Source organism: Malurus melanocephalus, unplaced genomic scaffold (assembly GCF_030028575.1).
Source record: "Malurus melanocephalus ecotype Western Australia unplaced genomic scaffold, MMel_1.1 scaffold_457, whole genome shotgun sequence".
NCBI classification, from domain to species: Eukaryota; Metazoa; Chordata; class Aves; order Passeriformes; family Maluridae; genus Malurus; species Malurus melanocephalus.
This window is the reverse complement of record NW_026623689.1, coordinates 270,134-294,592: the sequence shown is the minus strand read 5'-3', so window position 1 is coordinate 294,592 and position 24,459 is coordinate 270,134. Positions and strand designations below refer to the sequence as shown.

The 24,459-nt window shown below is 55.9% G+C and overlaps 1 protein-coding gene across 1 annotated transcript; it reads left to right on the top strand.

The window, feature by feature from the left end:
* The first annotated feature begins 198 nt into the window (after positions 1–198).
* On the top strand, positions 199–24,396 carry RBPMS2 (RNA binding protein, mRNA processing factor 2). Its single transcript, XM_057380525.1, has 8 exons — positions 199–485; positions 12,076–12,153; positions 12,797–12,835; positions 13,275–13,337; positions 14,147–14,297; positions 14,921–15,069; positions 22,790–22,859; positions 23,102–24,396. The coding sequence occupies exons 1-7, from the start codon at positions 426–428 to the stop codon at positions 22,850–22,852; spliced, it is 603 nt and encodes a 200-aa protein (XP_057236508.1). The 5' UTR covers positions 199–425; the 3' UTR covers positions 22,853–22,859; positions 23,102–24,396.
* Positions 24,397–24,459: the final 63 nt, after the last annotated feature.

The window sequence follows — 24,459 nt, the reverse complement described above, 5'->3', positions numbered from 1 at the left end:
AACTCGAGCCCAACAACAAAAAAAACCTCCCCACGGTCCCGGGGGGCCGTGCCGGGCCAGGATTGGCGGCGGCAGCGGCCGGGGGCGGCCCCGGGCGGGGTAGGCGGGCGGGTCCCGGCCCCGCTGCTCGGTGCGCGGCGGCGGCGGCGGCACCGGGAGCGGCGGCTGGGGCTGGGGCGCGTCGGCCCCGCAGCTGCGGCTCGTTGCGCTCCGCTCGGCCCCGCTCCGCCCGGCCCGGCCCAGCCTGGCCCTTAACAGCGGCGCCGTCCCGGGACGCCGTATGTGAGCCGGGAGGGCAGCGCCGCACCGCCCCGCACCGCCCCGCACCGCCCCCGCGCACCGGCACCGCACCGGCCCCGGCACCCCGGCTCGGCCCCGCGGAGCTCCGGAGCAGCCGGTACCACCCCCCGCACCGGCACCCCACCATGAGCAACCTCAACAAGGACACCGAGCACACCAACGGCGGCGGCACCGTCGAGGAGGAGGTGAGTGCCGGGCTGGGGGTCGGAGATGGGGCACTGGTGCGGCGGGGAACTGGGAGCGGCGCCGGCACTGGGACACCGGCATGGCTGGGGACCGAGGACAGGGTGGGCGGACCGGGCTGGGGCTGGGTCGCGACGGCGGCGGCGAACCGGGAGCGACGGCGGACCTGGGACGGGGCGGCCGGGATGGAGCACCGGGGTGTCCGGGAACGGCGGATGGAGCGCGGCGGCGTCGGGGAACCGGGGCTGGGGCATTGGAGTTGGAGCACAGCGGCGTCGGGGACCGCGGAGGCGGCACGGGGGCGTCGGAGAAGCTCCGGGAAAGAGCGCAGCGCCTTGTTCGGGGAATAGAGGACCCGGCGTCGGGGCTGACCCCCCGGGTCGTCGGGGAACCGGAGCCTGGATGCCTGGGCTGCCACGGGCTGGGAAGCTGGGGCGGTGCTGCGGGAGCCGGAGTGCGGAGGTGTCGGGAGCCGGCGCTGGAGTGCCCGGGCCGTCCCGAGGAGGGGCTGGAGCCAGGCAGCGCGCGTTTCCTGCTTAGCCCACGGTCCCTGTGGCCCTGCGGGGCAGGGGRCTGGCCACTCCCGTGGGCATGGTGTCCTGTCGCCAAGTCCCCGCAGATGCGGGGCTCCTGGATCCAGCACCGCTGTGCCCGTGTGTTCTGCCCGTGTGGGCTCCTCCACTTGAACAATAGTGGAGGAGCCCCTGCCCTGCTCCCTGTGTGCTGGCACCCTGGCTGGGGCTGGAGGGCTGTGAGCTGCCCTGCCGGCAGTTCTCCTCACCCGGGTGCCATTGCAAGCCAGAACCTGGATGCTGCTGGACTCAGGGCTGGGAAGGCTAGTAAGGGTCGGTTGTCTGTAGCCACRTGCCAGAGCTGAGCTTGCAGCCCTCCACATTTGCACTTTGGCTGTCGGAGCCATTGGCCGATGTCATCAGTGCACCCCTTGAGCGGCAATTGGCATAGTGGGTCACTAGCTGCCCTCCATCTTGGAGAGGGCTCTGGAAAATGCCCAGCCTTGGAAACGTTTTGCTGCAGTCCTCTGTGCCTGGCCCTCAGGACCGGGGAGGTGCTCAATCCCCTCCCCTCGCTGTCCTCCGTGCGCTCGCGCCGCCGCAACATGGCGCCTGGCTTGCTCCACCACCCAGCGGGGCTGTGCGAGCCCCGTGGCCAGCTGACTTGGGGCCCTGGTGTCCCCTGGGCCTCCAGCCCGGCAAGGGGGACCCGAGTAATGGGGTGGAATGGATTAGCAGGCGGCGGCTGTAACGATTGTGTCCCCGGCGTGGAGCAGGGCACAGGTGATGCGATAATGCAATGGGATGTGGATGTGATGATGCTGGTGGGATGTCCCAGCCTCACTGGGTGGCACTGGGGTGGGTGGGCTGAGGCTCGGAGCACCTGGAGCCCTGTGCCACTCCCGCTGGAGGGAGGTTTGGTACCCGGGGGTTTCTTGGGCTGTGCACGCGTGCGCAGAAGACTCAATGCGGCTCCTTGATCCAATTATTCACTGGCCTGCAAAGCTCCCTGAGGTCGATGCCACTTGGCGCATCCTATCCCAGTGGTGTTGCTCCAGTTGGGCTGGTGCCTCAGTTGGTGGTCGGGTGAGCTCTTGGTGCTGGGGCAGAGCTGGTCTGTTCCCCACTGCTGGGTGATTGTTTGGTAAAGTGGGTGCTGGAGCATTTCAGGAACCTGGAAATTCTCACCCTCTGGAGAGGCTGGCCTTCCGGGAGTGGAGCTTGATGGCTGAAAACTGAGTTAAAGACTGCATYCCTGGGGAATGGACAGGGCTTGGACGGAAGTGACTCCTGCTCTCTGCTGTGCAGCCTCTAGGAGTGTGCAGGAGGGGGGACGGTCTGTCCACTCTGTTGGATGGCCTGTGGCCTTGCTGGGTATGTCAGTCACCCTGCCCCCAGGGCCGCAGCAAAGGACCTACCACCCTGCTTAGGCTGGGACTGGTGGGGGTTACTGTCCTGGTCCCAGACGGGACTGTTGTTGGAAAGTCCTGTTCCACCAGAAATAACACTGTGGATGGTGAGCACAGTTTGGGCTCCATGGTGGCTCCTCTGAGCCTGCCCCGAACGCTTGTTTTTCCAGTATCTCCTCTGGCTGACCAGGAGCTATTCCTCAGTGCAGAAGCTAATGGAGGCATAAGGAGTGACCTTGTGTTTAGGATCCCAGCATGGTCTGGGGGCCCAAATTCTTGCCCAGAGTTCCCCTTGGTACAGAGTGATAAATACGTTCAGTGCCAAGTAGAGTCCTTCAGTCCCAACATATGCAGGAGGGTGTGCTGGAATATTTTCCCACACTGCAGACACTCCTCCATCCCCCCTGCCGTGCGCCTCCTTCACTGCCTCCCGAGCGTTCACAGAAGGGTGCTGTGTGCCCCAGATACAGTGGGGCGAAGCTCCCAAATTCAGCCTTTCCCTTTATCTTATCTGCGAGCCCCTGGATCTTGCAGCCGCTTCCTGGCCGGTGACATGCGGAGGACAGGAATGCCTCTCGAGGTCGTTAACGGGAATGTTAAACAAACAGGGCCTAATGTCAGTCCCTGCTGTTCCTCACCAGACACCTCCCCAAACGCGATCCCTCCCCACTTGCTGCTATCTTCTGTGTAATTTTCCAGGCAGCCACCAATCTGCGTGACAGCATCTGTCCTGGCAGTCCCGAGGGGTGGTGTGGGACGGGTGGCTGCCTAGGTGCTGCACTCCCACCCCTGTGGCGGGCAGAGCTTTTTCTGGCAGCTGGAGGAGCTTTTGTGCTTCCCGTGGACACTGTGTGTTGTGGCYATGGCAGTATTGCGATGAAACCCCGTGTGTTCCCCTGTTCTCTGGAGTGCCTKATGCAGACATGTTGGTTCTACTCTTGAAATTCATCATTGCTTTCCCAGGAAGTCACTGGGAAGTTTTAGGTGCATGGGTAGTGGGAGAAATCTGGAGCTGGCTGTGTAGATGCCCAAACCAGGCAGTTGAAGTCTGTGCTTATCCCATGTGTCCTCTTGGGCTGTTTGTAGCTCCATGGGTGGTGGCTGCTGCTCTCGAAGGAGAGCTTGGACATCTGGGACTGCTGAAGGTGGAAAGCATTAAATGTGAAATTGTGCTGGGTAGGCTTTCTGGATTCTCTCAGAGAGAATCATCTTAGGAAGAARTCCTTCCATGTGGTGGGGTGAGRCCCTGGCACAGGGTGCCCAGAGCAGCTGTGGCTGCCCCTGGATCCCTGGAAGTGTCCGARGCCAGGTTGGACRGGGCTTGGAGCAACTTGGYCTAGTKGAAGATGTCCCTGMCCATGGCAGGGGRTGGAATGAGATGAGCTTTAGGGTCCCCTTTAACCCAAACCATTCTGTAAATCTGTGATCTTCCCTGTTGGCCCACAGAAGGCTGTGGTTTAGAAAAACTCCATGCTGGGGAGACAGAAGGCTCTTGTCTTCCAGACAGCCTCCTCAGGAGCAAGTCCTTCATCCCTTTTTCTAGCTGCTGCCCTCCAGAGCTGYCAGAACTGCCTGGGAATGCTRCTGGTGATCAGGCTGYGTTACGTGCTGCATGTCTGTAGYGCTTCATGGACTGGTGCCAGGCATCTCTTGACTTCTGTAATCTCTGCTTGAGTGGACCTAGATACCTTGTGCATGTGTGGATTCCAGCTCGCTGGCTGCAAACAAATAAGGTTTGGAGTGAGTTCTGGAGTCAAATGTCTCCTCTAATGCTGCTCTTCACAATGAAGAACCTGAAGCCATGGTAGTGACAGTCACCACTCGCTAATCCTCTTGCACTTGGCCTGGCTGAAGCAGGATGGTGCCTCAGAGCTGTTTTCATGCATCCTAAAAGTCCCCTAAGTGTTAGATACAGCTTTCTGTCAGTGACAGATTGTTGGCTGAGCAGACACCCCAGAGTCACCAYGCACACCGAGGTTCTGGGAACTGGTGTGTTCCCAGACATCCTCTCGGGCTTGAGTTGAGCACTAAGTTGCTCTGGCAGAAGGAGGGATGTGGGAATCTCCACTTTATCTCCTCGTGTCTTGGTGCCTTGAATACCCTCTGAAGGAGCTTCCTTCTCCTTTCTTGCTCTTTTAAATCTAAGTTTCTTAGACACGAGTCTGAGCATCAACATCCCAGCTAGTCCCCATGAGGGGGTAACTTCTTCCTCCATCCGCCTGGTCTATTAAATGAGACCCAGCTTCAGAAACGAGTCTTCCTTCTTGGCTAATCTGAGCAGACCTTTCTTTACTTAGCCTCAGAATTAAGGGGATTTTGATTGTGCCTGTGGAAGTTAGGAAGGGCCAAACCTAAAGGTTCCCTTGCCAGGTCTCTGCTTTTCCTTCACCAAAATAGAAAGGAGATGTCTGGGAGGTAGCTGAGAGTAGTTCAGGCTTTGCAGTCCTTCCTTATAGCTCTATTTGAGGATCTGGCACTGTGGGAATTCAAGAGTGACTCTTGCTGGAACTGATGTGGAAGGTTGTGGGGCGAAAAGTTCCCTTGAGTTTGCTGGTCTTGGCCATGCCAAGTCATGGAGACTTTGCTGCTTGGAGCAGGGAGTAATGAGCAATACTGCTGCTGTTCCAGAGCTCTGCTGGAAATAAAGGCTTCAGCTTGAAGCTTCACCATGGCATGAGTGTGGAACTGAGCTGGTCAGACCTCAYTACAATACTCAGAATCTTCCTGCACCATGTGGGATGGTGGAAACCAAGTTCCTCCTGTGTGCCTAGCCCTGTGAAGCTGGACCTGGTGAGGGTCAGGGCAGTGGGACACAGCCCCGGCACTGGCGCTGCTGAACCTGGCCCGTGCTGAGATGTGATCCTGAGCCAGCCCAGCACATCTGATGAGGAGGAAGCAGTGGCACCAGGTGACCCTGTCCTTGGCATAGCAGAAGTGGGTGCTGCAGGCTTGGACTGCCCTACGGGATTATGGTGTGCTGGGGTGGCTGCAAACCTGAGGACCCAGTTGGTGATCTTACCTGTGTGGAGGCTCTCTAGCCCTGCTGCACAGCCCAGGAGAGGCTGTGGAGATGTTTGATCTCCCAGTCTGGGGTGGTKCCTTCCATCCTATGCTGCAGGAGGTAGTGACAGGTACTTGCATTGYTGTGGGGTCAGTCTTGGAATGTGTCCGTGGGTCGAATGCTGTTGGCCTGGGGATGTGTGTCTTTCCCATCTGCTTCCACAGGCAGGAGGCCAATGTCTTCCTCAACATGTAACTGCTGCAGGTTGCCTGCCTGAAATTGCCTGAAGGTAGCAATGGCCTGAAATGCAGCATGAGCTATGGATTGGGAGACAGCAGCCGGAGGGCATGTTGTGGGTCAGAGTTGGCACTTTTGGTCTGTGTTTTGGTAGCACAGCCCTTCCCTGCTGCCTGGTGGCCCTGTCTTGCCGAGAGCCAGACTGATGCGATATTGTCTTAGTCCTATGGGTGCTTGTCATCTCTCAGTGTCCCTGTGTTGGGGTGACCCTCCTGCTGTCCACAGTGGAGATCTGCTGTGAGCTTTCAGCTCTCCATCACCTGGCTTTTGTGAAATRCTTGCTTGTTGGGCTGTGGAGGTACCTGACATGCTACACGAGGCTGAGGCATGGCCACTGGCGTGCTGCCCTGAACTGGGTTGATTTGAGGAGGGATTCCTCTGTCTGTGCATGTGTCCTGGGAGGCACAGCACTGAAAAGTGCCCAGGAATTGTTGTGTGGTGGGGTGAAGCAGATAGAGATGTACTCACTGAAAGATCTGARGTGAGAACATTCCTTGTGAGGGCCCTGCTTCCAGACCTATGTCCCCTGCCAGCCTCTGCCCTGGGGAGAACCTCATTTCACCACTGTCTCCTGCCAGAACAGGTGCCTGGGTGTGGGCAGGAAGAGCTGGTCCATAGCAGGCAAAGTCCATGGCTCCAGACAATGGTGACAGTTGTCTGCAGSTCCCCAACATCAGAGGGTGGCAAGTGAGGGTCTCTGGAGCCCAGGGCTTAGTGGGGTGGCTGGGTAGGACCAGTGTGGATGTGAGTGTCCTTCAGCACGTTGGCTGTGGCACTTGTGCCTTTCTCCTCTGGCTTAGGGGACCTCTGGGCAAGGTGAGAGGTGATGACGGCATCCTGAAGTGCTTAGCTAGCACCTCCCTGGGCTGAGCAGCTGCTCTGTTGGACGGTAATCTCTTGGGAATTGTGGGGCTGTCCTTCCCCAACGTTTCATCAGCTTTGAGCCCCTGTTGTGGTCCAAACCCATCCTTTCCACGAGATGCTGCAGAGACACCGGTGACAGGACTTGATGGCAGGAGGAAGTGCCCGTGGCACAGCCACACCAGCAATGCTTCCTCTGCCAGGGCCAAGGGCTATTCTTGGTGCTGTCKTCTTGTGCCTGGACTTATCAGCTCCCATGTGCTTCCTGCTCCCCCAGAGTGGGGCTGCTGCCTCTCTTTGCTTCCCTGTTGTTGCAGTGTCTTCCTCCCCTGACCACAGCGGTGGCTGAGCCCAGTTGACATCCCCTGCCTGATGCCGGGGAAGAGCAGTGCTGGGGAGGGGCTGCTTTGGCTGGGAGCAGGGTGAAACACCCAAGCCTCAGGGACAGAATGCTGGTGCACTTGGGCTGGCTTGTGGTCAGCCTTCCTCCCTGTGGGTGAGCGAGTTGCTGGTCCTTGGGTGTCTTTGGTGCAAAAGGCTGTTTTTGGAGGGCAATGCCTAAAGCCGCCCCTGCTTCAAGTGCTGGGGGAGGTTCAAGGCCCTCTTTTCCCTCTGGGGRTGGGTGAACATCTTTCCAGTGAGTGGGAAGCTCTGTGCCTGCCTGGGCATTCCTGGTTGGAGCCACCCTGGCCTGATYCTTTGCCAGGGCTCGGTGCAGCCCTGCCCGAGGATGCCAGAGCTCCGCTGGGGCTGCAATGGCCGCAGGCCCCCTGCTCATTAGTGGAGGGGAAACTGAGGCACGGAACAGTGAAACAGCCTGTTACCAGCCCCTTCTCTTGGGATTCTTGCTCCGTGGTTTGGAAGCCGCCCTTCTTTCCTGCTGACCCATCCCTCTCACAGACCGCACATCTCTCCCTCCCCCAGTTTCTCCCTCCCTTGTGTTTCCTGGGACTTTGTGCTGCAGTGGCAGGACCCTACAGCCCCAGGGCCCGTGTGGGACACGGAGAGCTGGGTCCTGTCCCATTTTTCAGCCCCGCTGCCCGACTATGCATGTTCCCCTCCCTGCAGCCCTGTTGTGTGAGCTCGCCGCCCCATTCCGCTCCCGTGCCTTATAAGTCCCGGCTCCTGGGGCAGCCGCAGGCTCGCTGCATTCCAGCGGCCTCGCGTCAAGTGGCCCTGGCTGCATCGTGGTGGCCAGGACCCGGGCTCTGTGTGCCCCTGTGGCCTCGCTGGTGGCCCTGGATGCCAGGAAGGCACCCCACGGAGATGCTCTCCCATAGGAAAAGCTGTAGTACATGTCCCTGAGCTCCTGACACCTCAGGGTGGGTGCCAGGAGTGGAGAGTGCCTTTGGGATGCTGTGGCAGAGCTTATCCCTGTCCTCAGTGGGTGGCACAGGCTGGTGGCATAGGAATAAGGTGTGAACTAGTGGGAAATGAATGCCAGTTTTTTTTTTTTTTGTTCTAGGAAAAACTGGCATGCAGCTGGGGTGGCTTCCTGGAGAGGAGGGATGTCCAGAGCACAGTGTGAGGGAGACATTAGAGCACATTCCTGCTGTACCCATGCTCATGTTTCTCTGAACCACTACTGGTAAAGGCTTACATGCTCCACATGTGCTTACGTGCTGGAAGCATGGATCCAGGAGCAGGCCAGTTTTGGGGGGCTGSAGTAGCCCAAGTTGTGCTGTGGGTGATGTAGTTAAAGGGATGGTCTTTCTGAAGGGGAGGATTTGCCTTGCTGGCTCTGGGGTGAGGGGTGTATAGGAGTGATTCAGATCAGTCTTCTAACAAAAAAAAAACACAAATCACCACAGCCTCACAGCGGGTGGGTACGTGTGCCCTTGCATTGGATGCTTCTGACATAACTGGCTGTTTTTGGGCTGCAGGGCGCCTCAGAACACCCTTTTGAGAGCTCTTTTTCTGAAACAGCTGTGGCCAGGAGCTGTGGATGCTGTGCTGGTCTCCTGGCGTGCTGAGGCTGCAGGAGCATGCGGCAGGAGCTGCTGCTTGGCTCCCTTGCAGCCTTGGTGGCTGTGCTGGCACAAGGCATGTGTCCCTCTGGGGAGATGCAGCTGTGCAAGGACTAACACTGAGAACTCGAGGGCTAAATGGTTTGTCCTTGTCCCTCCCTGCTGCTGCATGGGAGGCTATGCTGGGATCCTCCCTCTCTAAGATATAGACGGTCCCTCCTGGCACGCATCCTGTTTCCCATGGCTCTCCTCCATCCCTGCCAGGTGTTTGGGCTGGGGACATCCCCAGCGGGGGCAGGGATGAGGAGCAGAGAATTTCTGCAGGACCTGCAGCAGTGTGACCCTACTGGGCTGTTCTATTCAAATTCYAGTTTGGATCAGTCCTGGGTGGGATGAGGCTGCTCTCACCTGGCACCTCCTCTTGAGTGGCTGGCAGCAGAGCCTAAGAATGAGCAGAAAAACACGGTATTCCTGGAGATGTGCTCCTGCTGGATGTTTGGACATGCAGTTTGGCCCAGGCAGTTCCTGATGCAGCCCTGGATAGATATTTTGGATGGTGTTTTTGTTGGTTCRATTTGGTGAGTTTTGTCCTGTGCCTTTTCTGGATGCGTTGTGGGGAGGCTGGATTTGGTGTTTGGTGGCAGGGAGTTGAAGAAGGGCAAATATATTTTAGCAGAAGCTACCCTGTTGTGGCATGTTGAATGTAAGGGCTGGATACCTGGATCTGCCAGCCCTGGGTGGTTCTGCTGGGCTCTCAAGGCTGACTGCAGCGTCCCAGTTTGGTTAATCCACTGGAAGATGCTTGTCTAGACCCTGTTGCCCTCATCTACAGTTTCCTCTCTTTGGTAGCTGTGGAAGGTTGCCCACAGTGCACCRGAGGCTCAGACTGGTGAGCTGCCTCCTGCTTTTCTCCTGTGGGGTAACCCAGGTTTCCTTTCCTTTGTGCCTGGTCTTGAAAGTAAGCTCCCTCTGGCTTGGCTTACTTTGTCCCTTGAAAATATTGCTCACATCTCTCAGCTGCCTCACCCTCCCTTCACCGTATAACTTGGTCTCCCATTTTCCTTACCCTTCTCTGGGTCACTCATGGATGTGCTGAATTGCATGGATCTGGTAAAACCAACCACTGGGACTTGTCACTGCCAACAAGCTCTTCTGAGCAGGGGCTTCCTTAGTTTGTCTTGAGAGCCTCTCTGAAGAGGTTGGCTGCTGCATTTGGAATTGCCCAGGCTTTGGAGCAATGCAGCCCTTGATAGGTGCTGTGGCTTGGCTTTCCAATGCCTTTCCAGTGCTGTGGATGGTGACAAACAGGACTTGGAGGCCAAGGGAAGCTTTTGGCCAGCAAGAGCAGGTTTCTTGCTTCTGTCCTTGGCAGCATCTTATGGGGGCCTGTGAGCCTGTTACCCCGACAAAGAGCTTTCCTGGGCACCAGCCTTGCTCTATTCAGGTTGTTGTGAGGGCTCCAGCTCCRACTCCCCCTTCCCTGAGCCACCACACATCTTCCTGTCATGCCTGTCGCAAGGACTTACCRGGAGACGCATCACAGGACCATTTAGAGACCCAACAGAGATGCAGATTTCTATCTGCTCGGAAGAAACATCCATTCTGAGGGCTGAGCGCACTTGCATCCTGAAATATTGAAAAGGGACGGTGCTTTCACATGGCTCAGGCACATGTGTGCCACCACACACTGCAGTCCTCCCCTGCAAGAGATGGCCATGGCTCTTCTGGGAATGCACTGCAGGCACTCTGTGGAGCTCGTGTGCTGAGATCTTTGAGGCAGCCAGCAAGCCAAGAAACAGGGGCATTGTCCCCTCTGTCTGGGCATGGGGTGGCCTTGGAGTCATGCCTTGAAACATCAGATGAGGGGTGGGGTGCTTGGGGAGCCTGTCAAACTGAACCTGGGTTTGGAAAGTGTTTCTGGAGTGCTCTGCRTAGCATCCTGCTTTCCAAGGCAGGGCAAAGCAGGAGCGTGTTGTAGAGCCATCCGTGTTGAGTGCTCAGGGGAGGGGATGGGAAGGATGCTCTGGTTCTGCTCATGGTGTGCTGGGCTGGAGAAGGGCTCCGCACGCTGTGGGGGGACAATGGCAGCCCTTAGTCTCAGTGTACACAAGAGAGCAGGCATCCCAGGTGGTTCACAATCACTGTCCATCCTTGGGGGGCTTTACCCTGGGAAGGGCATTTGGCTTCCTTGGCAGGACTGTCCTGAGCACAGGAGCTCAAGGATCTGAATTGTCATCTGTAAAAGAGACAARCTTCCCTGTGTGGAGGAGTGTGGATCTTGCTGCCCCCAAAGAGTTACGGGGGCAAGGCTGTTGTGTTTCCAGGTCTGTCACCAGCCCATGAGCAGGGCAAGCGCATGCTGCTGAGTTTGGTGGTAAAAGAGGTTTTGAGGAAGGGGAAATGGCTGAGTAAAAGCAAAAATGTGGGAGCCCAGTYCTTCTGCCCTGCACATGTAATTGGGTCACTCCATGCTGGAAGCAGGCCGGGAGATGAATTCTGGCATGGGGCTCCTGCTCTTTGCTAATAATGACAAGTGTCTCCATGACCTCTGTTGTACATAACTTCCCTTTTCAGCTCCACACTGATTTACAGGAAGTCTCTGTAGCTTCATCATGCTGCTTCCTATGGAAATGGTCTGCCAGCCAGTGTGCAGGGAGAAGGTGCTTGTGGTGGTCTGACTGTTGAGCAGAATTCTCCTAGGCCATGAGCCTTCAGCATTTTCTTCTTCCTGGTTATTCAAGTGAACTATTATCTTTAATTTTAATGGATTATCTATTGAAATCCTTCCCTGGCACTGTATTTTTCACTTTGACATGGACAAGTTTGGACTTGGTCCAAGACTTGAACAGCCTGGGAAGAACAGCGGCCCAAAGGGATTTGGCCCAGCATAGCTGCTCTTGGTTGGGCACAATAGRACACCTGCTCTGAGAATGGGTTTGGGAGCAACTTTTGAAGGGTCTGAGGTGTGCTGGGGAAGGAACTGGGGCAGACCCAAAGTCTTTCTGCAGTCATATGCTGGGGCTGTTGCAGAAATCAAGAGCTGCGAGTGGGACAGCGAGGTGTTTCTCGAAATTGAGGGCTGCCTTTAAATTGGCGACTGAAGTAAAGTRCCAGGGTAGATTAAGGAGAGTAGATCTAGAATGTGATCCATAGGAAGAGCTGGAGAGAACTGTGGTTTGTACTGTGGTCCCTTCTGGACCTTTGGGACACGTCAAACTTAGTTCTTGAGGCAGTGTGTGTTCTTTTCTAGTTTAGCCATCAAGGTTGTGTCCCACCTGGGGCTGGTGTCCCTGTTTTGATCAACCCAGGCCATGATGCCARGGACTGAATTTCTGTAAAAGACTCAATCATTTGAAGCAGGGACCAAAGGGTTGGGTGTGTTTTATCATGGGCAATGCTCCTCTAATGCAGGGAAGGGTTAGTGGACCTTTGTTCTAAGTGTCCTGTTCTTGCTGCACTTAATCTCCTGCTCCGAGCTGTGCTGRGCRCTCCTGCTTTGGCATCAAACATCTYCTTTCAGTACAGCTGGTTYRTCTCTCCCTTAGGTACGGACGCTGTTTGTCAGTGGCCTTCCTGTGGATATCAAACCCAGAGAGCTCTACCTTCTCTTCCGACCATTCAAGGTAAGAAGGTATTCAGCTATGRATTTTGGTGGGAAAGATGCTTTTTTGTGCATGAGCTGGCAGCAAAGGTCTGTCAGAAGAAGTAGGGATGACATGGAACCCTGAAGGCAGCACAAGATCCTATTACTCCACTGGGAAACCTCCCCAGGAATCTGCCATTGGAATTGTGCTGTGTCTAAGCTTGATGAAGGCTGCTTGATCATCCCTGCTGCCAAGCTGGAGCAGCCCTTTCCTGAGGATGTGTCCTCATCCTCCAGACTATCCATCCTTCTCTGATAACCACCCAGGCTGTCTCTGGGGAAGTGGGATGTGGGATTTTCTTGTCTGCCTTTCTCTAGCACAGGGGGCTGCTCTGCTTTCTCTAGGCACTAGCTGGGGGCAGGGGGCTCGTCTTTGTAGCTGGATGAAGAGTTGGAAAATGGGATTCCTTCCAAAAGGGGCCAGGATGGAACAGCTAAAATACTTTCTCTGCCCCCAGTCTTCTCCATTGGTGGGAAAGAAGTTTTCCTGTCCCTGCTCCTGCTGCACCCCTGCCTTATGGAGGGCTTGATGCTACGGGAACTCCCGGAGCTGTCATGTCGTGCCTCGGTTGTAGTGTGACTCTTCAGGAGCTGATGCTGACTCGCTTTCTTTCCTTCTGCAGGGTTATGAAGGGTCATTGATCAAGCTGACTTCAAAGCAGGTACCTCCTTCCAGCCTGTGTGTTTTTGGCTTTTGCTAGAAAACTGGACATGCCAGGAGGGGAGAGAAGAAAAATCCCATTTCACTGTRTAAACCAGTCTGGGGCCATCACTAGGTACACACTGGGTTCTACTGACCCAGCATGTGCTGAATGTCTCCATTGCTGCCCTGGGTGAGACCTGAGGCTTCAGCCTCAAGTCTGGTGCTACCATCAGCCTTCCCCACTCCCATGCTGGGGATTGTCAGTGTGGCATTCCTACATGTGGGGACACTGCTAAAATGTGGTGGGAGCGGATGCAGAGCAGGAATTTGGGCCAATGACCCAAGCTCTGCTTGCAGMCCCTCCGCAGCTTTGGATGGTCTCTTCTGCTGGTTGTCTGGGGCAGAGGGTGTGGCAGGRCAGGAAGAGCCCAAACTGAAATGGGTGTTGTTTCTTTTAGCCGGTGGGTTTTGTGACCTTCGACAGCCGGGCTGGCGCTGAAGCAGCAAAGAACGCCTTGAATGTGAGTACCCAAAGAGCTGGGGGGCTGAGGGTGCTGGGGGCACACACCTCGCTGGACCCAGAGCTGAGGGTGGGGAAAGGGCAGGCTCTCCCAGCTGTGGCCTTCACTATGGAAGCAAAAYGGTGCTGCAGCATCCCACCAGGGAAGCAGGTGAGCTGCTCGAGGCTGACGTCAGCCTGGGCAAATGAATGCAAGCTGTCTCCATGTAGTTTTTGACCACTGGAAGACAACTCCAGGGCCTCTGAGGGTGTGGGAAACCKCTGTGACTCAAGAAAATGTCTTGARGATGGTCAACATGGAAGGGACGCCCAAAATGATCCCCATCCTGCAYGAGTGTGGGTGGGATCTGGTTAGCAAGATGTGGTTCTGCTGTGCTGTAGACCTTGCCTTGGCCTTTGYGACATCTGGTAGTGCCTCTGCTCAGGCTGGCAGAAGATGTAGTGGCACCACAGATGGGARCTCCCACACAGATGGGGGCTATTCCAACTCTAATATAGGCAGGGTTATCCCAGCTCAGGGAGACAGACCCTTCCTGACCTGTGTTGGTAGCCATCTCTGCTATAGTGGTTGGTGATCTGCATGTAAGGAGCAGAACTGTGTACCTCATGRTGGAAGCAGTGGTCTTGGGCCAGCTAAACGTAAAAATAAAAGCATGTGAGAGCTCAAGTGTTGCAGTGAGKTGACAAAAATCTGGGCGTGTCTGTGGGTGGTCTTGGTTCCTTCAGTTGGGCTTTTCTCCGTGAGTAGCCACAGCCTGTGCTCGGACTGGAGCTTCACCTCTGAGACTTGTGTGCTCTCTCCTGTGACAGGGCATCCGCTTCGACCCTGAGAACCCCCAGACCTTGCGGTTAGAGTTTGCTAAAGCCAACACAAAGATGGCCAAGAGYAAGCTGATGGCCACACCGAACCCCACCAATATCCACCCTGCCTTGGGCGCACATTTCATTGCACGGGACCCCTGTGAGTATGCTGGGAGGGGCTTGGAGGTCATGGCTCYAACCTAGGAGGTGTCCAGCCCTGGGAATGCTGCCAGGGTGGAGAGGAACCCAGACCCACCTCTGCTGTCCCTGAGATCTGCCTGGGGCAGGGAGACTGGCACAGTGTTGGGGCCATAGGAGAATAACACGATTCTGCCAAGGCTGCTGGCCAACATAGAATGTTGAGACAGGAAAGGGTTTGGTAGCTCAAGTGATACTGTAAATCCTTTAAAGCATCCCTAATTATGAAGCTTAAAGRATGAGTCCTGTGCCATCACTCTCTGTGTAGCCTGGTGGGGTGGGTAGCCCTGCTGRGGCTTGTGGCTGACCTGTAACATGGTTCTGAGCCCCCCATCCCCTGTCCTGCATCCCGTGGCAGCAGCCTTGTGCTGCCTGTGTAGACCAGTCCAAAGCCCACCTGGGGCTGTAATGCAACACATTCCTGGYAAGGCTGGGAGGCCAGAGGAGCAGCTGTGCACACAGATTTTACACCTCACCAAGATGGCAGCGCAAAGCCTGGGGTGGGGAGTCTGGAGCCTGCTCCCAAAGCGAGCTGTTGGGGCACAGCTGCTGAGGCACTGTCCCCTTGTCTCTCCTCCTGTCTAGATGACCTGACTGGAGCGGCTCTCATCCCAGCGTCCCCGGAAGCGTGGGCTCCCTACCCGCTGTACACCACGGAGCTGACCCCGGCCATCCCCCACGCCGCCTTCACGTACCCGGCAGCCGCTGCTGCGGCCGCTGCTCTTCACGCTCAGGTGAGTCGCTCCCCGCCTCCCGTGCCAGCTCCGGGCCCTCCTCTCTCCCCGCCACGGTGCTCGTTCCCGCAGTCTCCGCTTGGCCGGTTTGACCCCGACTTCTGCACCTCGGCCCCTGGGCAGAGCCTGCTCCCGGCCGCAGGGCAGGGGCCAGCCCTGAGCCAGCCCAGGGGAGGGGTCTGTGCGGCCAGAAGCAGGCAGAGCTGGGTGATGATTTCTGACCCTGCAGGTCCAGCCTGCGTCCTTGTGAGGGGCAGGGGTTGGAAGGAAGTCAGGGCTCAATTTCTGGCTGGCTCTATTGCTCCCCATGGCCAGAGAACTACATTGAGGAACTGCTGGGAGGAAACGTTCCCTGCCAGCAAGTAACACACCTATGAAATATCATTCCAAGTTGCAGAGAAAGCAATGGGCTTAGCTCCACACTAAAGTGAGGAGCACAGCTGGGTTTCTTGGGCAGAGTGACTCCCTTTCAAAGTTGGAAGAGGGTGTCCTGCAAGAGATGAGTGACCAGAGCTTTGCTGGAGTGAGGAACTGTGGTGGAACAGGGTGTTAGCCATCCTGGGTACAAGCTAGTGAGGAGGGTCATTCCATGCATGAGTCTCTGGAAGTGCAGGTGCTGGTGCAACCAGCTGCCTGGTGTCCCAGTGCTTGCTTGCAGACAGCCGAGGATGTAAGGATGATCTGACACTGGGATGCTTTAAAGTACAGAGACCACACAGAGTGCATAAAACCATGGGTGTGCAAGAGGAAAGTCAAAACAGAGAAGCAGTTCCAAATTAAGGTGCTTGGCTTGAAGCACTTGTCCAGGAGAAGCTGGAGCCCCCTGTCCCTGCCCTGCTCAGTGTTACCAGCCAGCTGTGCTCTGCCTGCTTCCATCTCTGCTCTTGTAGTGGTGCCATGGGCTACTGGGGCAGTGGGACTGAGCRTTGGGACCTAACCTCTGCTCTCAGCCCTGCCARGCAGGGTGTWRAGTYCTGCTCTTCCMYAYTTAAATGGAGAGGAGSAGGAGCTGTGTCCTCTCACCTTGCCGTCCTGGCTAGCAGTGAGCTGTGTTGGCTGTTGGGYGTTCTCTTGTTTCCCGCAAGCTTTGTGATGGTAACTGCCCAGCTTCAAGCCAAGCTTGCTTTTCAAATGCCATGTGGAGTGGACGCCRACTCCTGGCTCTGTCCTGCCCCTTTCACACCTGCAGACCTCTCCTGCTTTTGCCCTTCTACAGGTGAGCTGGTGTTGGGCTGAAACTCCTGTGGGGTAGGGAGAAGTATGCTGGGGTTCAGGACAGGACCAGGCACTGTTCTTCCAAGGACCTYCAGMGCTGGGCTGGTCCTTCACTGAGAAYGTTGTGCTTGCTGGTGTTTGCCAGAAGTTACTGGTGGTGCCCACAACTACAGGGCTSTGGTGTGCTCCTCAGTGGCCCAGGAGAGAGGTGTCTTCCTGCCCCTTGTGTGTGGAGGATGGTGGTGAAGGTTGAATTGTCCCAGGAAAAAATTGTCCCACCCTCTGACCTGTCTGAGGTGGCTGAGGGAGGTGAAACCTTGATTGCAGCTTCTTCCAGGATGGTCACTGGTGACTGTGTAGGAGCCCTGAGTGTGAGGGYTAGACACCAAAACTTTATGGTGCATGGTTAGGGAGCAAACTCTCCTCTTGCAGAATAGAGGGTATTAAGGAGGCTCTGGGGTCTCAGCTCCTGCCCTCCAGCTGGTRAGCTGCTGGTTTCCAAAGAGGTTTTCTGATCTCACCGTAAGACCCGAGGAGCTCCCTGTGTAGGTAGAGCTCCTGCCCCAGGGGTCCGTGGGTGGTGATGGGCCTCCAAGCCCTAGGGARCCAGTGCAGCCCCTCCAGGCCGTGGCTGGACCCAGCTCTTTTSCAAAGTGGCCACCGGGCAGTCCCAGCTGCTCCTGGCTGTGCTGAGCTGGCGCTGATCCTGCAGGGGCACGTCCTGGCACAGGATAGGTTACCAATAAAGTTTAGCAGGGTTAAACATTACTYACGCTGGCAGCTCTGGGCTGGAGCCCTGTCTCTTGCAGAGCTGAAGGTGGAGCATGGTAGGGAGATGACTTTTGCTCRCAAACTGGGCTAAAAGCTGTGCCCTTAGAGCTGGTGTGCTGAGCCCTCTGCCCTCACTGCGAGGGGCTTGCCCACCCATGTAGAGGGCTCGCAGGTTATTCCCCAGAACAGCCACAGTTCTTCCTTCCAAGACTGGTGTTGGCTGGAGGGCACCCATGGGGATGGCCAGAGCTGTAGCAGCTCCATGGAGATCAGCTCAAGGMAGCTGAGAAGTTGGAGGCTGTGGGTAAACCAAGGTCTTGTCACACGAGGTTTAAACCTGAAGGGCTCATCCTCTTGCAGCGCTGAGTTCAGCAAGGGGGAGAGGAGGCAGCCTGGCTTGGCCTCCTGAAGAGCTGCCCAGAGGGCTGGCAGGAGCAGTGAGGGGCAGGAGGTGCTGAGAGGCTGGCCAGGCCTCGGGAACTCTGGTAAGCCGCTCCCAGCCGAGACTGATGGCTGCTGCTCCCGGCACCTCTGTGCCTCGGTGACACTCTGGGCAGGCCCCTGGCTGCTGCAGCTGTGACTGTGCCCTGACCCTGCCCCACCGGGGACTTTGCTGACTTTAAGATTGTCCCATCTGCCTTCCCTCCCTCCCACCCTCTCTCAAATCCCTCCTTTGATGTCCCTAGTGAACTCCAGCCATGATGCCAGCGCAGGCTAGCCCCGAAGCTCAGAGCTGTCCCTGGAGATGGGACGCCCTAGTGATGCCTTATTGCAGCTAGTGGAGTGGCTGTACTACAGCTCCATTCCTAGAAGTGTTAAGCATGATGGCAGCCACGTCTGGAAAGACTGGTAAGGTAACCATCTCTCCTCCAAGGTGCACCATGGGATTTGCAAGCTTCTGCCCATCTCTGTAGCCCGTATCTCCTTGGCAACCCAGTGCATGGGCCTCACGCTACCCACCCACCAGAGCCTGGGGAATGAGATGCCAGGCCTTCTTTCTAACCCACATCTCCAACTTGGCAGCACATGACATGGCGCACACAGCATGGCACCATCTTACATCAGCTCCTCCCAGCTGAGCCAGGCTCGGCCAGGCCCCGCCGGTGGGAGGGGAGCAGCCCGGTTGAGCGGGGGCAGAGACCACCCTGCCACTCGGCCTGAAAGAAAYCTGGTTTCTCCCCAGCCTTGACCCTTAGAGGGCAACCAGAAATACACCTTGACCTCACTCCTGGCACACGGTGGGGGAGGTGAGTGACGTGGTAGTGATAGCACACGACTAAATTTTAGTGGGCACCTTAGACAACAGCACTTGCCGGTCACTTTGTTCCAGAATTGCATACCGGGACAGACCCTGCCCTTAATCGTGGGTCTAATCTCACCTCTTTCCTCTCCAGTTACTGGAAATGGAGCCCGCTCCTACCTGGAGCTCGGCTTCTCTCTTGCAACCTGAAATCGCAGGCAGGACATGGGTGGTGTTGGCTGTAACAGGGAATCAGCAGCCTGGGAGAGAGGGGAGTGGCACAGGAGACTGGGAGCTTGGGAAGAGGGAAGGGCTTGGGACTGGTTGGYAGGGGGATGGTTGATGTTGCACTGAAGGAAATGAGTCCTGGTTCAGTTCTCCCTGCAGTGGATCTGAGCAGACTTTTTTCCTCTCTTTGTGGAGGTAATGTTGGGTAAAGAAGCCACCAAAGATGAAGGGCCAGGTCTGCCTTTGCCCTTGGGAAACTGAGGTGTGAAGGTGTGCAGAGCTGACCTCCTGGGAGGATGAGAAGAGCTTGGCACAGGCATGGAGAAGTGACACAGCTTGTCTTGTTCTCCTTGGTCCTGGCAGGCCGGTTCATCCCCTGCTGGTGGGAGGAAGGTGGGCTGCACTGTGTCTCTTGAGGAGAAGCCACTGGTTTCGGGGTGCCTCTAAGCCAGGCTCAGTGGRCAGCAGGGGATGCCAGGGCCATCCGTGCTCTCAGAGCTCTGCAAACAGATGCTTTCAGCTGTGGCAGCACCCGTGGGGCAGGACTGTGCTCTGGGCAGGACATGCCCTGGGAAGCAGGGGCTGGATGCAGGATTGGCTCATCAGACCATGGGCACATGGGCTGGAGACACAGGTGGTGTGTTGGGTAGTGGAACCCTGAGACCCTGGTAGGTGTTTCTGAGCAGCCAGGCCCAGGCCTGAGARCACAGAAATGCCCGTTCTTTCGGGCTGCTCAAGGTTCCCTCACAGCATCCCCTGGAGCCCTTGAGGAGATGGCAGGGGTGGGTCTCTGGTTCTGAGACATCTCCAAGTGAGTGGTGGGTGGAAGGACCAGTTGTGGATCATGGCTATGTGGTTGTRCAAGAGCCTGGAAGGACCTTGGGACTTCCTGCACTGTTGTTAAGAATGATCCCATTGATGGAAGCAGAGGTCAGTGCTCCAAACCCCCTCTTTCCTTGAGCTGACAGACCCTCCCTACGATGGAGGCTGGAGACAGTGATGGATTTTCTGTCCCTAATAACTTGTGTGTTTGTTGGTGCTGTTGTCTAGGGACTTCCCAAGATTATTTTTTTCTGGGTAAGCTCCATGCTTCCCAGAGATGTGAAGGCCTCTTCAAGGTGTTCATGGTTGTGCTATCTTCCTAAACTCCAGTGACTCTGTGGTGACATAACTGGCCAAGCAGCCCCAAGCCAGCAGTTCCCTCCTAGCCAGGGAAAAGCAGGCAGGAGATGCTCTGAACATCCTCCAAGCAGAGGATGCTCCTGAGCAGCCATCCTCACTAAGCGGTGGGTGAACAGGACTCGGATGCCATCAGAAGGGACTGTGGCTGACCGTGGCTCGCCCTGGCTGGCTCCATGCACAGGAAAGCAGCTCTGTGTGTCCGGCTGGAGCAGAGCAGCGCTTGCCGGCTGCCAGCAGGGGCTGCCCTGGGCTCGCAGCCGGTGACTGCACCCGCAGGTGCTGCCTGGGAGGTGCCCGTGGCTCACCGGGCTCAGGAGCTGAGGGTCTCGGCACACCAGCAGCTGGCAGTGAGATGCAGCTCTTGGACGTGGTGGTTGGATCCTACCAGCTGCTGTCCCTGCCTGCATTTGAGTCTTTGCTCCCTGGAGGCCATCCAGGCTGTAGATGGAATGGAGCTCCGACAGTTGCTGGGGCTGGTTGCAGACCTCATGCTCTCCATGAAGATGGTATATTCAGATTCTGAGGGGAGAGACAGGAGGTTGTGACAAGGASAGTGAAGCTCTGATGGGGTGTTTCTCTACCCCATTTATCATTTTGTTGGGATTTTTAGGCTGCTGCTGGTGTTGTGCTGCAGCAAGGGAGAGGTTCCTGGCCTCTGGGAGGTGGCAGGCACACATTTCTGCTCTCCAGCTGTTTTCTGGGACAGATGTTGAAGGTGGCTGCAGTGGTTGCCTTGTCCCTGCAAACAGGAGATGTTTCAGTGGTGTGACCAGACTCCTTTCCAACTGTGAGCTAATGCCTCTGTCTCTCTGAGCTCTGTCTCTTCCAGTAAAAACCTCTCCTGCTCTGCTTTCCTCACCCAGTGCTGGACATCTCCACTTGCTCTCAGCTTTCTCCTTGACAGATGTACTATTTTGAGGGATGTGAAAACTGCCTTGGCAGGTGCCTAGAGTGTTGTTCTGACTATCTGCTGCCTCCAATCAGCTGCTTTCAGTGCTTTTTGCTGGCTTCAGGAACATCCCTCCGACTGAGTCCTTGCTTCATCTCATCAAACCTCTAATCTTTCTATGGGCTGAAAGGTCATTGCCTCACTCTGCCAGTGTGTCAGAGCCTTAGATTGTACCAGGAGCTCCTGCTGGGCTCCAGGCTGAGCCGTCTGAATGCAGGGCTGGCCACAGTGGGTCAGGCTGGGTGGGTTTGGTGTGTGAGTGCTGGAGACCTGCAGGAGGGAAGGCAGGGAGGGTGGTGATGGTTTATTAGTGCCAGAGCCACGAACAGCGCGTGTTTTAAGAGAAAACCAGGAATTCTTTTGAAATGGGAGGTGCTGAGGCTCTGCAGGTGGGCCAGAAGGTGGCTCTGAGGACAGAAGAGAGGGCCACCAGGCTGGGCTGTGCTGGCTCATGTATTGTGTGGCCGTGCTGCTCGGTCGAGCCTGCGTGGGATGGAGGCAGCTCTTGGAGTTACACACTCAGAGCCTTGTGAATGAAGGGGGATTTTCCTGTTGCTGTTGGGCGGGAGGAAACTGCTTCCAGCTGTCAAGGGGAGGGGTGTGGAGGGAGGGATGCTGGCCGGGGAGGATGGCTGCAGAGGAGATGTGGCTCTGCTGAGCAAGCATCTCCCTCTGGGTGACAGGGCTTGCAGGGAGCAAGAAACTCCTGTTGTTGCTCTGGCAGCTGCTGTGGTGACCCTGTGAGTTGTCAGTGATGCTGCTGCCCATCCCAAGCCTTCCTGGATGGTGTCTGTGCACACTGTGGGACCCCTCACCGGGGAGGAGGCTCTTGGTAATGTCCAYGCCTTGATTGCCCTGGGCTGGGCTGACTGGGGTGGATGTGCTGGCTGTGCCATGGAGCGAGGGATGGGGCCTGCTGGGAGCTGAGTCAGTGGCACCCTCTTGCCTTGTGAAGGTGTCTGGCRAGAGTCCGGCACATTGAGGAACTGTAGAATCGTTTGAGTTGGAGGGAACCTTGAGGCAATTTCATCCCACCCTCATACCATGTGCAAGGAYGCCTTCCACTYGAGCAGGTCGCTGCTAGTCTTGTCCAAACTGGCCTTGTTCTGATGAGATGAGAGGCTCCTGTGAGGACAGAGCTTCTGGCAGAGCTCTTGCTGTAGGAGCCTCTCCTCTAGAGGGATGAGATGCCCTGAGCTCACGTGGCTGCTGTTCTGGCATCGCAGCCATCGTGCCTGTGAGGGACTGCAGGCAGCAGCGCCGAGGTTTTGGCACTTTGCTTCATGTCTCTGGGAGAGGAGCATCTTGCCAGGCTTGTTTGGGTGAGGGAGCAGCTGTGCCAGCATAAACGGGACAAGGGCAATGGCTCCAGGAGGTTTCCTGCTGCTTTTCTCCCCGTCTTTGAGCCAAGTCCATTGTTGTGCTGGTTCCCAGAGCCCTGCAGGTACTGAGGCCCTGCTTCCCCCCTGGCAGGGAGGGAGGGAAGAGTCRGGGGCAAAGCTCCAGCCGCTGCTGCAGCTGCTGGCTCTGTACTCAGTCGAGTGGCACGGGCTCGTCTCCCACTGCTCTCAGGCACAGAGCTGTTGATGCCACTCAGCTGGGGACACACCAGGCCTGCTGACCACGTGGGATCATCTGGATGTCCAGAGGGCTGTAGGGCTGGATGATGCCAGCTCATTGTGTCTCCTGAGGGGGTGGAAAGTGTTTGGTCCCTTGTTTGCTTGTTAGGGCCCTCTCCAGCCCCTTCCTTGGCAAGGAGCTGGTCTGAGAAATAGATGTTGCAGGGAAGCCTCCAAGCCCTGCTAGTTTGCAGSTCTACCAAGTTGTTGCTGTGGAGTGGTTTGCCTGGAGCTGCTCATGGTAGCAGGGTTGGGGCTTGAAAAATTCTGTGGGCCTCTGCTGTGGGGAATGAGCTGCTTCTTCCCCCATGCATGTCCTGTAGAGGTTGTCTGGTTTTAATTTATGGACTCCTTTGCYGCCAAGGGTGGAACTTGTCAAGCAGCATTTGGGGCTCACCCTGGAGCCTCCTTTCCCATCTGGAGACATCTCTGCACGTGGCTTCGAGGCGCTGACGGTTTGTACTCTGCTTAAGATAATCCCGGATCACGGACCTCTGCCGTGGCTTTCTTTTCCAGATGCGCTGGTATCCTCCCTCCGAAGCTACCCAGCAAGGATGGAAGTCTCGTCAGTTTTGTTAGTTCGTTAGTAAGTAATTACTTACTCTTGGAGTCAGGTCTTTGTCTTGCTCTTCCTCGGGCTGCTCGGACTCTTGTGGGGAGGAAGGACGGGAGCTTGGGCTCAGCCCCACACATCCACCCAAGRATGTGGCTGGGTTTCCAGGAGGGGTGAGGGGAGCAGGGAGACCCCCGAGGCATGGGGAGGGGGCTGTGGGAGATGTTCAGGACACGGGTGCAGCTGGCCCCACTGACGGCGCTCCTCTCCCACAGTGTCTCTCCTCGGCTTGTGTTCCTCCTCCCCRCCTCTCCACGGAGGGATGTGCCAGGGACGATTGCTCCGACTCCTCTGGGTTTGGTTTGCGGCCAGCGGACACYGTGCCCGGCCCTGCCGTGCTGCCCCTGGGGCTGCCATCCCTTCCCTGGACTGTGAAGCTGCCACGGCCCCAGCAYGGGCGGTGTGCCGCCTCCATCCCTCTGTCCATCCCTCCATCCATCCCCAGGACCTCCTCCCTGACCGAGCTTCGCCACCCGGCTGCACCGAAACCCAGCCGGGGCTCGGTCCTGGGCTCACCCTGCCCCGGGGGCAGCTCGGCTGAAGGAATCGAAAGGCAAAATGGGTTTTGCATGTTTTCTGGCATGAATTAAAACACTTAACTTGTGTCTGTGAGTGTAAGTTTGTTTGTTCTAGCGTTTGTGTAACCGTTAGCAACAGGTCTTGGCCCAACAGATTGATCCATCAAGGTTTTCCTCTTGCTTTGGTGAAGACTTGGCTTTGAGAAATACTAACTGTCCTTGTCTCACCCCGTCTCCCACCTCTGCCCTCCCCTCCCCAGGACAACCAGAAAAATTTGAATTTTTTTTTTTTTTTTTTTTTTTTTTTTTTTTTTTTTTTTTTTTTTTTTTTTTTTTTTTTTTTTTTTTTTTTTTTTTTTTTTTTTTTTCCAAAGTACAATGCACTGGGTTTCTGTTTTCGTCCATTCTGCTCTGGTTTTAAAGTCAGGGTTATTATATTATTTTTTTTCCTTCTTCAGACTTCTATATATAGAACAGCTGTAAAATATCTAACCTCTTCTTTCTTTTTTCCTTCCCACATCCTTCTGATTGGAGAGCATCCAGTCCTGCCAAATAATCAGCCATCCTTATGGGAATACCGAACAAAAAAAAAAAAAAGTACGAGTATTTTTGTATCATGTGTAATAAGGAAATATTTATGCATCATAAAGAATTTCTTGTGTGTTTGTGTGCAATTAATTATTATTATTATTAAAGATAAATTGTAATCCTGTAAGATAAGTTAATGTTTAGTTAAAAGCTTGAAAAAGAAGGGTTGTCTTCTGTACCAATGATTCAGTCAGGCATAGTAAACAAGAAATTGTGCAATTTTTGTTTTAGCATCTTCTTGCTTGGTATTGAAGTGCTTTAAGTATTATCTGACCATGGCTGTCTTGCTTGTATTAAGAGATTTGAGAATAAGTTGCTCTATAATTGCTGATCCTACGAGAATGTGAAACTGGATAATATATGAAATGCAACCAAAAAAAAAAGAAAAAAAATATATACCCAGAGGCTGCTGTGACTTTTTCTGTGGTCTTGTGTGTTTTCTTGAGGGAATGGGGTGGGATGCTTCA